Below are 15,747 nucleotides of genomic sequence, written 5' to 3'. Positions count from 1 at the left end.
CCAACAGTCTCTGTGCTCAGAAGTTGGCCCTAGCTTTCCACTCAGCAGGGCTTGCAAAGTGACTCAAAGGGTCTTCAGTGGCTCCCACCATACCTACCAGTCCCTGCACCTGGCACTCAGCCATACTGAATACCTCTCGTCCGGTCTGCCACTGTTCTTGTGTTTCTTCACTTTTGAATGAGCTCACGGCTACTTCCCCATGGCAAAGTCCTGCTAGCTGGTCTCACTGCCCACTCCCCCAATCCCACCCAGCCCCCATCCATTTGCCAGATGATTATGTGTCTTCCCTACTGCAAACCCCTCAGTGGCTTCCCATCGAACTTGGATGTAAAATTGCACCTTCCCAAGGCCTTGCATACCTGGTTCCTGGCTGCCCCTCCAACCTCACCTGTCACTCTTCCACCAGCTTGCTGTGGTCCAGTCACACCTACCTTCTTCAAATGCTTCAAACAAACCAAAAACCTTTGCGGGTAAGATACTGTTCCCTTTCCTCTCACTTTTTCCATGGCTGACTCCTTCTTATCTGTTAGGCTTCAGCTTAAACAGTCTTTCTTCAGAGAGGCCTTTACTGACCCTGGGTAAGATTGGCTCATCCCATCCCCAGCTTTGGACTCTTCATTTTCTTTGTCTCCCATCAGTCGTTTTTATTTTTTTCAGAGGGGATTACATTTATCACGTTGATGATTGTATTCCCAGTGCCACTACACAGTAAATATTTGTTGACATAATAAATGATTTTTCTTTCTTGACACATCCAAGACTTACCTTCCTTTCTGTCAAATCCAGGACCTGACACACAGTAGCTACTCAAAAATACTTCTGACAAACTAGTTCTAATTAATGCTGCCTCCTACAGGAAGTCTTCCTTGATCACTACTGTGCCCCCACCCAAGAGTGCCTTCTTTCCTTTGAGCTCTCATACATTTTGTCTGTTCTCTTTGGTGGCCCTGAGCACACCATGCCTGACGTTGTAAGTCTCTATCTCTACATGTCATCTTATCTCTCGGACCAAGAGCACTTGAAGACAGGATTCTCACCCAATTATTTACATCCATAATCCTGTATCGGGCATCACCTGGCATGGGTGTACAATGTTTTGTTTTAAGAAATGAATCAGCCAATATGATGGTGTGGGAAAAGGAAGGAGGAATGTAAATGTTTAGTAGTTTATCATCCAACAGTTGACTCTTGCATTGTGGAGTAGGCAGTCCCACCTTGCCTATCTCATGTAGGGGGTTGTGTTATCTCAAAGAAAGTGCTAAACAGGACAACTCCCCTGCACTTTAGTGTCTCAACAAGTAATAAGGAGTTTCCCAGAACTTCTGGGACTTAGTACTCCTCATGAGAACTGCAGAGCAAAATACCAGCTCCGTACTGTAGCAACCTAAGAAAGTTCTGGATTTGAGGGGAGAAGAAGCCAAGAAAGAAAGAATAAACATTTGAGTGCTTATGCTGGAGGCTTCACTGCCTGCCATAATTATTTCTCACAATAATGCTGAATGTATATTACATAACAATCTCTACTTTAGCATTATTGGTAAGAAAATGTATTCAAGGCATCTGGCGTATTGTAGGCCCTCACTAAATGAAGATTACTATTTTCTTTTGTCAGATAGGGAACCTGAGGCCCAGAGAAGTGCCTCTAATAATAACACTGCCAGAATTCAAGTCCTGATTGAGTTGAAGTCCTAAGCTCCTTCCCTAAATTTGTGAACATATGGACTGTGTTCACGTAAATATTACATAGCTCTTCATAGCTTTCTGGTGGGAAAAGCATTCAAGAAAGGTACTGAATATATTTATTTCGCTCTAGTATTAGTATTTAAAAGGCAAATCTAATTCAAGGCTTTAATGTTTGCCTTTTTAGTTATTTAAAACCAAAATAGGATGCAAGATTGAGGGGTACAGTCAATTTCAAATAAAGCACGGTGGACACCAGAATAAGTGTGACCATGCAGCTAAGGAACTTACTGTCACCAGTGGTTGTCACAGCAAGGCAGCCAAGAGTACCAGGCTCCCTGGTGCAGGTGTGGAGAACCAAAACTTGTGAAGGTAGAATCTACCAAATATCACATATATTCACTCCTATTTGCAAAGGTTATTGCCAAATCAGTGTGGTAAGAGATTATGTTTTTCAGTGACCTCCCACCTTCCTCCCTCATCTCTGTCTTGGGACACTTGTGACTTCTTGCTTCCATACCCCCAGGGTATGCTCCTTTTAGGATACACATTTTACTGATGGTAAGCTACTTATCTGTATCTCCAGAGGGTCTGTGAGCATCCTGACCAGAGAGGGACTTATCTTATTTTTCTTTATATCCTAAGCTCCTAGCACATGGCCTGACCCAGAGGAGGTAGTCAGTGAATATATGTTGAATGAATATGAGTGACCATTTTGACCCAAACTTATCACCACTCTATATGATTCAGGCCAAGAGTAAGCAGCAGTTTATTTGAATACTCTAAATAGTAAACATTTGAGAGGGGTGGGTGGAGGAATGGAAAGGGCATCTCAGGGACGTGTCCAGTGTAGGACAGGTGGCCTGGGCAGCCAGCCTGCTCACAGGGCAGTGGATGCCCGGAACTTCTGTGTCAAACAGAACACGGCAGCCGTCAGGGCCGTGCACTGACGGGCCAAGAGTTTCACACTCAGGTCATGGTAGCCTCTCTCGCAGGTCAGCTTGGCGGCCTCCACAAACTGGTGGTAGGTGTACACCACGTCCCTCAGGTTCCCTGCTGCTTCCCTGTGCCGGGCGGAGCAGCGGCTGCAGTCTGTGAACTGGAAGCACAGGCCAGCCAGCTGGACCAGGTGCTGGAAGGTGTCACGCACAGCCCCCTGCATCTCTTCAGGGGACTGGTCCATTCTGATCACATGCTGACAGCTCAGTAGGAGCTTCTGGGAGCCCATGCAGAGGTGGCTCCGGCTTTCAGAAAAGTGCCAGGTGCACTTCTCTGGGGGGTGTTTGTTCCCATTCCCCCAGGAAGCTTCTAAAATGTCTTGTAATTCCAGCAAGCTCTCTGTGAGTCGGATGAAGCCCTCTGGGGGGCTGGTGGGGGCAGCTTTCAGCTGTCTCAGAGCTCTGGAGCAGTACTCCGGCCAGATGTGGCTGTTCCTCAACAAGGGCTCGGCGCTGCAGCTGTGGGCCCGGGCAGGCCTCCAGGGCAGGGCCAGCTGGCTTCCTGCAGAGGGCGGTGTGGTGAGGGGGACTGTGGGGTGTGTTTCTGAGTCCCTGTCCTCTTCGTCTGTCTCGGGCTGCAGGCTGCGGAAGCATGTGGCATAGGAGAACTGGCAGCTGCATTGCTCCATCCCAATCCTAGGGGCCACTGTCTCATTCACCCCAGCAAACCCCAAAGATCTGGCCATCCTGAGACGGGCAGAAACGTTAGGATGGCTTTCTGGGGCAAAGCACAAGAAAGACTTCTCAGCAGGAAGGCAGATGCTAGGGCTTTTATCTTTGCCTTCTGACAGTAAACAATGGTTTGAACCTTCTAAGTGGGACTCTTCTTGGGGACATGGTAGTGCTTTTAGCAGAGAATGACCTGGGTTAAAACAGACCTGCTGAGGAGTGTCCCTAGGGACTGTGTCTTCCCCTGTCACATGGTTAAAGGGCTCTGCTTTGACCTCCTCTGGAGGGAAGGCTGATGGAATGGTCTGGTTTTCAAGCAAGAAATTAGGGTCTAAATCCAGCTCTGCCAGTAGTTTTTGTTCTTGAGCCTGGCAGGCTTGGCCTGGGGTTTCTCGGCTTTGTCCTTTGGGGTCCGTGGGGGAGGGTGGTGGGGTCGGCTCAGTCCCTGTTACAGGAGTCTCCAAGGAGGGGGATGCTATTATTCCACCATCTGGAGCACTGACACCAATAGTCTGTGGAATAGCATTCGACACGTCACCCTTAGGGTCACCTGAGCCCTTCCCAGATTCATCATGAATTACGTCAGTGCCATTTTTGTTTGTAACTTCTCCATCATGTTCCAAAGATAGCTGTTCTTGTTGCTCCTCCTTTGGAGGGAAAGAAGCCACCTTCTCTCCTGAATTTATTCCACATTCACCACTTCTAGGCCTGTCTCCAGGAGACAACAAAGGCTCTGTGTATTTGGGGGCAGTTTCTTGCATATGATTTGTAAACAAAGATCCCAATCCTGTGTCAAGCTGGACTCCCTGCTCTAGAGCGTCTCCTCGAGAGACATGTGGCCCCAGGCTGATGGTCAAGCAGACACTATCTGGGTTCGGGTCAGCACTAGAGAGGGAGGTGGTGCTGTCCCCAAGCTCTATGGAAAGTTCTTTGGGGGCACTGCCATCCGAGTCTTGAAATGGAGATAATGTTTGATACTGAGCAGTCCCTGGGCCAGATAAACTCGGGTTGGAACAGTTAGGGGTGTTTACTGAGGAACTGGCAACAGTGGCAGTCACAGGGGCACCCCCAGAATTCTCTTTATGAGTGGGGTCAATCCGGAGGCGAATGGCAGAAATAGAAGACACTCGAGAGTCGATGACTGACTTGGTTTCCATAGTCTCCGGCTCCATCTCCATAACCCGGGAGGCCGGGTTTTTGCTCTTGGCCTCCCTCAGGGGAGCCAGCAGCCCCAGGGCCTTTGTCTCCAGGAGCCCTGGCTCACCTTGCATGTCCTGCAGAGAGGACACAGTTGGGGAGGGTGCACCAAGGGCCAAGTAGGGTTCCCTGTCGTAATAGCACACGTCGTCCATGCTCTCTAGGGAGGCTGAGGGCACCAGGGGAAATGAGACCTGACAGGTGTAGTCGGTCTGTAGGAAAGACCTTCTTTTTCTCAGAGTCTTGGCATACTTCTTCACCCCTCCCCTTCTGCTTGGCTCTCTTCCATCCGGCCCAGGATTCAGGCTGTCCTTCGGGCTGCAAGAGCTAGCCTCACTCTGTAAGCTCGTGGCACTCAGTTCTGCAGCAGAAACAGCTACGGGCCCTGAGAGTCAAAAGAGGAAAACGTCCATAAAAAGTAGAAAAACAAAAAGGCTTACAGAGCTCGAGGTCAGGACTCAGGATTGGGTTCAAATCCTGGCTGGGCTGTGTAACCTGTAGTTAAATCATGATCTCAATTTCCTTATCTGAAAGATAGGAATAATAACTATGGTAGACATTTTTTTGATTCTTGGTTGCCCAAGATCCATTTCATTGTTTTGTGGTCCCAGTACCCCAACTTCCTTTTAGGGAATGACATCTCCCTGGGGATTACAGTCTGCCAGAACTATCAATGAAGGTATCCTATCAAGTGGTCAGATTTATGACCCAGACAGTCAGTCACATATTTCCTAGAATTTCAAACTCAAAACACATTGATTTAAAAACATTATAATAGAGGTGGCCGGTTAGCTCAGTTGGTTAGAGTGTGGTGTTAAAAACACCAAGGTTGCTGGTTTGATCCCCGCATGGGCCACTGTGAGCTGAGCCCTACTAAAAAAATTAATTAATTAATTAAAATAAATATAAATAAAATGTAAAAACCACCATAATAATACAAGTAGAGTGCATTCTTTACAGCCACAGTATCCTGACAATGCGACCAGGAATCTTGCTACCCACCCTCCTGGCCTGGTTGCTGCCTGTGTCCAAGGCAGTTCTTCACCTTTGCTGGCAATTCTCTAAGCTATCAAACACCCCTTAACAGGTTTTCTTCGTGCTGCGCTATGTTAACCCAAGTCAATCCATATCCGTGGTGCCAAGCAGCACTGCCACGCAGGGTAAGAGAGTTCATGCTTATCGGGTACCTAGCACAAGATCTGTAGGTGTTCACTCTAAGGGGAACTGCTGCTGCTGTTACTATTGTCACTACCTTTGTGAGGGTTCTGGAGGAGCTTTCTTTTGACAAAAAGTGGCCACGACTCTCAGTCGCAGGTGAGCAGGGTTTTGTGCACACCAGGATGGCTCTTTCTGAGCAGAGAAGCACTTCCGTGAAGAAGTCCTGAGAATCAGCTAGAAAGAATGAGGACCACAGCCTGACTCTTGAGAGTCAGAGGGCTCACATGCTCAAACCAGTTGTTTCCAACCTGGCTGCACTTTACTAAACAGCTTATCAAATCCTAGGCTGCTCCTCAGACCTCAGCTCAGAATCTTGGAGGCTGGGACCTAAGAATCCATAGTATTGAAATCAGGTCTCTTGGCTGATTGTGATGCCCAGTCATGTTTTAGAGCTGCTGCTGTAGGTCACCAATAGCCACTAAGGCCTAAAAAGGGCTCCCACGGAGAGCCAGGGGCCGGAGTCCCAGTTCTGGACTATCTCCCCAGTAACACACTGGCCCTCTCTAAGAAAGGGAGTGTCTAATATGGACCTCTGTCCTTGTCTAGACAACGGCTTTGACTGCTGGCCTGTCATGCCCCCATCATGCTCCCAGCACCATGGCTGGCCCAACAGGGCAAGGCTGGGGGTGTGGATGGCAGTTGGCTGGGTTCTTTGGGGAGCAGTGCACAATCTGGCCATGGGTTTCTGCTTTCCCTAGGGACACAGTCAATTAATCAACTTAGGGTAGATGGTGCAGAGTTCATTCATTCACTTAGCAATAACTGTCAGGCACCAAGTGCTGGTAACACAGAGATGAGTGAGAAATGCATAGCTCCTACGCTCAAAGGAGTTCCCGATCTAGTAAGACAGAGAAACAGCAACACAAATCACACAAATAAGTGTATAATTACAGGCAGTGCTAGGTGCCAGGCAGGAAGCACCTAGGGTGCTGTAGGAACATGTGACAGGGATGGCAGGTCTACCCTAGTCTTGGTGGTCTCTGGTTAGAGTTTCTGGAAGAAGTGAATTTCCAAGTGGGACCTGATGGATGGATGGGTATCAGCAGCCAAAAATCAGGAGGAGGGGCGTTTCAGGCAGAAAGAGCAGCATGTGCAAAAGCCAGAGTGGGAAAGCGCTGGGCACTTTTAAAGAATGGCAAGGAGGTCTGTGTGGCAGGAATGCAGAGAGAGGGCTCAGGAGAAGGAGAGAGATAGGCAGAGGCCATGCCACAGAGGGCCTCAAGGGGCCTCCAGGGGTTGGCTTTTCTCTCCTGAGCAATGGGAAACCACTGGCGGGCAGGGAGCAACAGGAAAGGTCTGAAACTGAAATACGAGTGCTGTAGCTTCCCAAGATCCTTGCAGGTCACCCTCAATGTCTGTGCGCTATTTTCCAATTATTTTTCTGCAGCATGCAGTCTGTCTCTCTCTCCTGCAAGGATCTCAGGTCAGCTGGGAAATCATTCCGTGTGGAAAGACTCCCACGTGCTGTGTGGAGGGAGGAATGAGGAACCTGAGAAGAACATTACCAACAAATCTCCCCTGCCTTCTTATGTCCTTTAAGGGGCTACGAATGGCCTCATTTAATGTAGCTTCTCAGTCTATAATGACACAGCTGCTTCCCTCTGCTGGCACTCCTGTCAAACCCTTTTCTGTCTGTGTAAATTATGTGTACACCTCACCAGGCTCAGCCCATTTGCCAGCCTCTTCTGGGAAGCCTTCCTGATTTCCACTGTTGAAGGAATGCCTCCCACCTCTGCTTGCCCACAGTTCTCTGAACCTCCCCTGTAGACCTGACTTGAAGTTACGACGCTTGTAATTTAGTCCACTGAGCCCAGGGTAGTGGGCTCAAAGGAGGACCATGACACTACTTGACTCATGTGTTTTCCCCTCAAACTGGGTCCCTGCCTCAGTGGGTACTGAGGAGCTGCCTGCCGAATCTGCAGACCTGCTGGGGAGCGCTCACCTGAGAGACTGTCTGGGGGTGTCAGCTTGTCTGCTGCGTCATAGTACTCCTCATCCGAGCTGCCTTCCTCACAAGCGGGGGCCAGGGCAGCCAGCGTGGAGCTGGGCCGGGCCTCAGTCCAGCCCTGCTGGCCCCAGATGGGTGGGCCCCCACCCTGCCGGGAAGCCGTGTTGTCTGAGCTGTCACTCAGGTGGCTACCCGGGGAGACACTGGAGCACAGGCTATAGTAGTCGGTTCGGCTGCCCTCGTACAGCCTGGGGTCCAGTCTGACAGCACTCAGTTCTGGTCCCCAGCTGAATGTGCCAGGAGCGAGACTCTCGGAAAGCTCCGTCTTCTGGCACTGAGGGTTGGCGCTCTGGGCCAGGTCCAGGAGACAGAGGAAGCCACTAGTTTCGATCCTGCTCCTCTCCTTTGGATTGTCAGAATCAACCACCTCTGGGCAGCCTGGTGAGCCAAAGAGGAAGAAGCCGGACCTGCTAGAGGAGCAGGCGTCTAGGTCGTCCTCTTCCAGGGCGTCCATGGATTCGCTCGAGCAGCTGGTCCTGCAGCCCCGGCTCTCGGTGTTGGCAGAATCGGATGCTTCGGACTCGGCACTGTCTGTCATGCTGCTGGCTCTCCTGGCCACCTCGGGTGTGGGGCTGTCCTCAGGAGGCTGATTCTCTTTTAGGAGCGGTCTGCAGGGGCACAGCTTTGGCAGGTGTCGGTCAGAGAGAGGCTCCAGCACGCAGTCCGTTTCAGAAGATTCCTCAGAGTCGCTGCATGCCCTGGACTCGTAGCCTGTAACACAGGGAACACCAAGCGTTACAAAACAGCATTTGAGACTGGCAGATGCCTATGTGTCCTCCTGCCCCCATGCGGCCGTCCCTCCCATTTTCCAGATGAGAAAATTGAGGTCCAGAAGGGTACCTGGCTTAGTCATGCTATAGTGACTGACACAGGACCCACAGGACTCCAAATTGCATGTTCTCCCCACAACATCAGGCTTCCTTTCCTCCATCTATCTGAATCACCTACTGGACACAGGGTCACCCTCCATCCCTACTTCCAAGAAGAGTTGTCTCTTCATAGAAACATGGTGCATACTTAATTGGATTTCACTTTGCTCTGGGCATTATCACCCAGTTTTGCTAACCCCCTCACCAAATCTCAGTTCTGTTCTGCCTGGGCATCAAAATCAGATGGGAAACATACTTAAAATATATCAAACATATTCCTGGCCTTCCCCCTGATGGACTGAGTCAAATAGCTAGGGAATGGGGCCTTATGAATCTGTATTTTTAGCAACTTTATGGGAGATTCTGAGGCTGCTAGGCTGGCACTATTCTGAAGCCTGGCCTTGAGAACCCACTGGTGCTATAGGGCTTTTAGGAGAGTGAAAACTCATCCAACTGCTGGTCCTCGGGCGGCATCCATGGAGAGAGTGCTGAAGGCACTGAGTCAGTTCTCCAATCTCCTCACCATAAGCCTCCAGGGTGATCTTCCTAAAAATTTATTTCTGATCACATCATGCCCTCTTTAAACTCTCTGATGGCTTCCCTTGCCTACAGGGAAGAGCCTAAGCTCTCCCACAGGAGCTAAGGCCTCCCAGGATGGCCCTGACCCCTCCTCAGCAGCCTGCTCACTTCCTGCAACCTTCCCATGCTCCACTGCAGACAGCTTCTCACACATTATGATTGTGCCCTTTGTGTCATGTCTGCATCTTGTCCCTTCTGCTTGAAATGATCTCTCCTCCCTTCTTTGTCTGGCTAAGTCCAACATGTTCTTCAAGATCTATTTCAAATACCTCCCCCTCAGGAGCGCCTTCTCTGACCACTGTCGCCTCTCCTGGCAGAAACAATCCCTCTGCCACCAGAATTCCAGGACAGCTCTGCTCCCACTCGGTGCCGTCTCCCTGACCAGACTGTGAGGTATCATCCTTCACTCATAAATTGTGTTAAAGACAAAGATAACAAATACCCCAAACTTGTCACTGCCTAATTATTTTACTTTATCTTACTATCATCTAATCTCTTGCGATTATTCCTATTGTATCCCTGTTGAGGAAATACTAGATAATGGTGTGCTACTGAGCATCTCTCCCCACCTCCACGCTCAGGGACATCACGTTGGCAGCTTGAAATTAGCCCTGGTGGGAGTGTTTATACCATGGAAGTAGACGATTGCTTCAAATCAGGGTTTTCTTTTTTATCTTTTTTTCCCTGCAGAGGCAGTGGTTAAACTTTTATCAGCAAACCAGTGGGAAAATGCTGTATCAATAGTGTTGAAGCAAAAGCCTGATTAGAAACTAGGAGTTGGCCTCCACTGCTCCATTCCTTATATGGTGTGATTTTGAGTCCCTTCTATCTTCAGGTATCCCCTTCTAAACATGTAAGGTTGTACATTTCTATCACAATTCAAGAGAATGCAAAAGAGTACATAGGGATAGAGTGAGAAGCTGGGTCATCTGTACTTTCTGGACAAATAAGTGACATCTGTTTTTGCTGGCAAAGACAAAATATAGTGGTTCTTAGAAATTGTTTTATGGAAGTTCTATAGGGAATCAGGGACCTTCAACAGCTTTCTTTCACTTTAGGGGACTCTCAAGTACAAAGAAAGCTTCTCTATTTAGGATTTTGGAAAGATCAACTGTTTACCAGGAAACAAATGGAGATATAGTTCTTGTCGACTCGAGTGGAAGTCTCAGCTCAACCCAGTCCACCACCTCCCTTTCTTTAGGCTGCCCTTACCTACAAGGCAGTGAAATGGACCTGTCCTTACTGGGGCAAGCCTCAGTACCTCACCTTCTTCAGCAGATACCCGGTGCACCCGTTGTTTGTTCCCCGGCCAGAGGAAAATGCAGGTAACTGGGTCGACAAACAGCCGGTAGTACCCAGCAATCAGGCAGGCTAGGTCTTTTGCACTGTTGGATTCCAGCAGCAAAGTCAGAACCTTTGAAGGTAAAGAGAACTCTTAAGCTTATAAAGGGCCAAAGGACATCTGAAGACTGACAACAAGGCCCTCTGGGACCAATGAGAGATTCCAAGCAAATCCAGCCATGGTCTTCAGGCAGGCCTCCTCACGTCTTCTATTCTTACCTACAAGACTTGAAGTGAGCTTATGCACGCATGAACACACATGCTCACAAGTGTTCCTTCCATCGAATCTCTGTAATATCTCCTGCCTCTCCATCCCCTCCCCCTCCCCAGCCCCACATTCTAACCACCCACCCCACCCTGCTCATTCATACAACGGAGCCCCTTTAAGACTTGACCCTGAAAAGGAAAAGGAGCAAGAGCAAATGGAGAAGGAGAGAGAGGGTGATAAGAATAAACCACCATCCTGGAACATGCTTGGATTAAATTAAGGCAGGATAAATGTAGGACCGTCCAGAGAGGCTCAGCCCATTTTAATTGCTGCCACTCCAAACTCTTGGGCAGCCATTCTGGTTGCATACAAATACATGTAACAAAATTCTCTGGTGCTCCCACCTAAGTTTCTAAACCCATCAGGAAGTTACATGGTCCAGCTCAGTTTATACAAAAAAACCCCAAACAACAACTAAAAAAAACAACTTTTTAGGAACTGCCTGGGAAAATGCACTCTATTTACCACTTTCCCTTTGATGGGGCAGGATGGACAATTTATCCTCTTAAGCAAATGTTGGACATTGGACTTTGTTAATATCCAAACTCATATAAACTACCCTACAATAATTTAACCCTAAATTTCAGAAGCTGGATTCAGAATCTCTTCCCCGTGTTACCTTGATGTCCTGAAGATACACTTTGACCATGCTCACTTTCTCAGACTCTTCTGTCAGTTCGACACGGCTGATGTTTGCAAACTCTGCCAACGTGGACATGATGTTGAGTTTACTATTGATAATTTGGCTAATCCCATACTTGGCTCCAACTAGAAGGGCAATGTAGGATTCTCTATCCTGTAACTACAGAAGGGCGGAAGCGGAGTTAGTTTCCATTCACAAACTAGTGAAAATACAGTGCTCATGTAAGACATGATACTTCTCTCTGCCGACTCCTGTGACTTCTTATTGTAACTTTTTGTATTTAGGTCTCATAGTCCCTGCCAAATTTCTGATGACAGATCTGTATTTATCTACGTGTCTAACCAGCAAGCACCCTGAGCCAATTCAATGAAGTTGGCTTCTCCCATTACCAGTTGTTTCCTTAGACTGGAGAGATAAAAATGGGGCCGGGGACAGCTGGAAGAGGGCAGAATTAGCCCTTGGGAAAAGTGGGAAGTTTTTCTTGTCACTTCAAGCCTTCCTTTCTGTGATCTAGTGTCTTTTCTGCTTTTTGGTCATCTACTTGTACAAGATTCCATCTATTTTTTCCCTTTCCATAATTATCTGATGCTCTCCCTTGTTCTCAACAGATTGATTCTCTTTTTCCATCTATATTGTTAGGTCAGCATTCTGATTAAATCAATCAATCACTGTAAATGATTGAGAGGTACATGAAATCCACTGAAAGATTTGTTAATATGGAAAAAAAAATCTCTAATTGGCAAATTGTCCAGCTTTGTGCTGGAGAATTCTGGGGCTGACTGAGCCATGGAGACAGTTCCCTTAGCCACGCTCCCCAGCCATTGACTGCTGGAAAGCACATAGCTCCAGGGCTAGGCCTAGGAAGGAAGCCAGAGGAGGAACAGGCATAGAGCAGAGGGCCCCTTTGCTTCTCTTTTCCCTTCTCAGGACCACTCCTCATTCTTCCCTTCTTCGGAACAATCAGGGCTCCAGCATGGCAGTCAGTCTAACATTCTTATCTTTCATGATTTCCCGTTTTTCCTCTTCACTGTCACACACCCAAAGCTCTAGAGTAAATAGCTTACAGTACCCTTCCCTCAGAATGCCTTTCTTTACACTAAAAGGTAGCCAAATCCAACCTTCTTGTCTTTCCTTAATCCCTTCTCCTTCCCATACTTGACCTGAGGCTAATAGTGGTAGCCTCAGTCTTCACACTCCGTAGCAACAGCCCTCTCTCATAGCTTTGCTTTGCTTTGTCTTGTTGGCTACTTTGTTCCATCATTTGAGGGTAGAAATCATGTCTCATTCAGCTCTGCCTCCCCCAGCATCTGTCCTAGGGCTGGTACCAAGCAAAGGCATGGTAAACACTCCCTGATGGTATAATATTTAGTTTCCCAAACAAATTCTGGTATAGGAGAGAGTTCTCAAGAATTTTAGGCTGGAAGATTCACTGAGCTTCAGAGGACCTCTAAAGTCCCTTGTAAGAGTGGGATTCCTCTATAATCAGTATGCTGTACACCTGGAAACTAATATAATATTGAACATCAACTATAATTTTTGAAAAATTTGAGAAGGAAAAAGAGTGGGACTCTATAGTTCTCTAAAACGTACCATTAGAGTAGCATTGAAGATTTTACCGCCATATGTCTTGAGTTCCCCAAGGATCTGTAGATAATTTAACCGTAGCTGGGCAGCAGAAATAAGTTGCTTAAATAGGAAAACAAAAAGACTGTTAAGTCAGAGTTATTCATTTGCCTCAAATCAGGCAGTGTTGAAAACGCGGTCCCTACGTTTTCACAACAGACAGCTGGGAGGATCGGCAGGCCCTATGGCTGTATCACCTTTTGTCGGGGTTCCAGCAAATTCTGGTTCCTCTTCATGTGGAAGCTGATGGCTTTCTTGATGTCTTTGCCTTTCATGTTTCGCAGTAAAGTTGGAGATATAAAGTTCTCTATTCCCCAGTCTTTCCTGCCATGAGACATCGGAGACAAAGAGGCCCATTTTTACAGTGAGTTGGCTCTAATGAAGAGAGTAATTGCATTTGATTCAGTACTTAATGTTCCTGGAATAATACTGCGATTATGAGCCTCTTGCTCAACAGAAGATTTATACATATGTACATACGAGTGTGCATAATATATATATTTATAAATTTATATACTATACATTTATATATTTAATACATATTTCCTCTCTCTCTCTACCCCCAACACAAAGCACAGCCATTCAGGAATTAAACCCCCTCTGGGACCTCATTACTCTTGGGGTGGTGTGAAATTCTGGTTATCAGAGCAGATCTCAATCTTCCTTCACGATAGTATATGTGACAAATAATGATCACTCATGATAGCAGCACATAACACCTGTGAAGGCCCAAGGTCATGCTTGAGAATGATACCAGCCTAATGGCCTCAAAATCCCCCAAAAAACTTGTTAAAAATACAGATTCTCAGGTCCTACTCCCTCGAGGCTTGACTCAGTAATACATCAGGGACTGTTTTATGTTTTAAAAATGATTCCCCATCTGATTTTGATGCCCAGATAGAACAGAGCTGAGATTTGGTGAGAGGTTAGCAAACCTGGGTAACACTGCCAAGAGCAAAAAGAAATTTTAAGCTAAGAATCAGAAGGTGTCGGATGGAACCGCAGGACTTGAAACTCCCCAGCAGGAGTATAATACAGCATAATTGGTTCACATCACATCCATCTCCAAGGCATTCCTACCCTCAGAAGAGCTTTTCCTTGAAGTTGTCAAACAATTTCCCAAGACATTCTCCAAAGAACTGGGAATTTACAAAGGGATCCTGTGTCATTTCACGTGCAGGTGGCCTCTGCCCCAGAAGAGCAGCCAGATTCTGACATCTGGGGGAACCTGGCTGGGTTGGAGAGGGTGGAGAGGGAAAGGGAAGGAAAGACAACGGACAGATGGCTAGGTGGGTGAATATCAGCTTTCTGTGACATCTGGCCATCCTGGCCAGGGCCCAGTCAAGTTATAAATGCAACACAGCTGCTGTTGATGGGACCAGAAGTCCCCTGCCACTCACTCTATGTACTTCAAAGAGATCTTCTGCGGCTGGGCGCAGGCATAGATCCGCTCCTGGATATGCAGGGCCGCAAGTCGCAGGGCTGAGCTGCATTTCATTTCCACAGCAAAGCGTTCCTGGAGCACGTCGCTGCAACTCTAGGAGAGATCAGATCAGAGGGTCAGGGAAATGAGAACAGATGGATGGTGCAAGGGAGCAAGACCAGGAGCTCAGCTTGGAGGACTGCCTCTGCCAACTCCTGGCTGTGTGACCTTGGTTAAATTACTAAGGCTCTCTGAACACTGCTGTTTTCCCATTGCTAAATGAGGATAGTCAAGTCTACGTTGCATGGTTTCTGTGAGGTTTACATTAGACAATGCATATGAAATCAGGTATGAGGGACACCGTATTATACAAATATAAAGCTGTGTTGTTGTTTTTATTTTTGTAAGATTTTGGCCAAATCAATCCACCTCGTTTGACTTATCTCATCCCTAAAATAGTGACGAGTCCCAAATGATTCTTTTTCATCAGAATAAAAATAACATAATAAATCTCACCTAAGCAGGTAGAGTAGTAGCAGGGGGAGTACCAGGCAAGGGGACAAGGAACTCATTTTTGGATCTGCCACTAAATGAGTGACCCAGGCAAATCACGTGATTTTTCCAAGACTCAGTTTCATCATTTCTAAAATAAGGCTTTTGAAGCACTAAAGCCTCTTTTAGCAATAAAATCTGTAACTCTAAATATCCTAAATGTGTCATCTACATTGAGGACTACGCCTAAATTTCATTAATATATTATTAATCTCTTAACATAGCAACTGGGTGAGGGAAAAAGGAATTCTGAGGGATAATCAGGCCCCTTCTCCTTCAGATAAAGATAATCCTTATCAGGGAGTTGCTTAACTGCCTTAAACTCCTGTTCAAAATAACCCAGTGTGTCATCTTTGGGAACAACCACTGTTATTTTAGGAAGCGCAGAGCCAGTCACCTGCAGATAGAGGTATTCAAAGGCCGCGGGGTCTTCTTTCAGGAGGTCCAGGGGGTCTTTGGGAACAAAACACACTCTGAAGAGGCAGCGGTAGTCATGTGACTCCTCTCTTTCTACCACCTGCAATGAGTAAGAGAGATACCATTCATCTCCTCACTGCTTTTGTTCTCGAAGATATTCCACAACACAACTTCAACAAAAAAGACAAGGAAAGGTAGTCCCCAGAGATTTCAATTTTAGTGCTTCCCAAGACAGCGCACACCTTGGCTCCTCATTGGATTT

The 15,747-nt window shown here is 47.3% G+C and overlaps 1 protein-coding gene across 1 annotated transcript in view; it reads right to left on the bottom strand.

Moving 5' to 3' along the window:
* Nucleotides 1-2,427: 2,427 nt before the first annotated feature.
* FRMPD1 (FERM and PDZ domain containing 1) overlaps nt 2,428-15,747 on the bottom strand; it is a 73,076-nt gene continuing 59,756 nt past the window's right edge. The window contains exons 9-16 of the mRNA XM_081066452.1: nt 15,466-15,585; nt 14,494-14,630; nt 13,291-13,417; nt 13,061-13,156; nt 11,447-11,629; nt 10,485-10,632; nt 7,705-8,481; nt 2,428-4,929 (exon numbers count right to left, since the gene is read on the bottom strand). Of these exons, the coding sequence (XP_080922578.1) occupies nt 2,561-4,929; nt 7,705-8,481; nt 10,485-10,632; nt 11,447-11,629; nt 13,061-13,156; nt 13,291-13,417; nt 14,494-14,630; nt 15,466-15,585 (3,957 nt within the window). The 3' untranslated portion in view covers nt 2,428-2,560. The remainder of the gene's footprint in view (nt 4,930-7,704; nt 8,482-10,484; nt 10,633-11,446; nt 11,630-13,060; nt 13,157-13,290; nt 13,418-14,493; nt 14,631-15,465; nt 15,586-15,747) is intronic.

The sequence above is a fragment of the Rhinolophus hipposideros genome (assembly GCF_964194185.1).
Source record: "Rhinolophus hipposideros genome assembly, chromosome: 11".
Lineage (NCBI taxonomy): Eukaryota > Metazoa > Chordata > Mammalia > Chiroptera > Rhinolophidae > Rhinolophus > Rhinolophus hipposideros.
The sequence above is the reverse complement of the archived record's forward strand: the minus strand, read 5'-3'. Positions and strand labels throughout refer to the sequence as shown.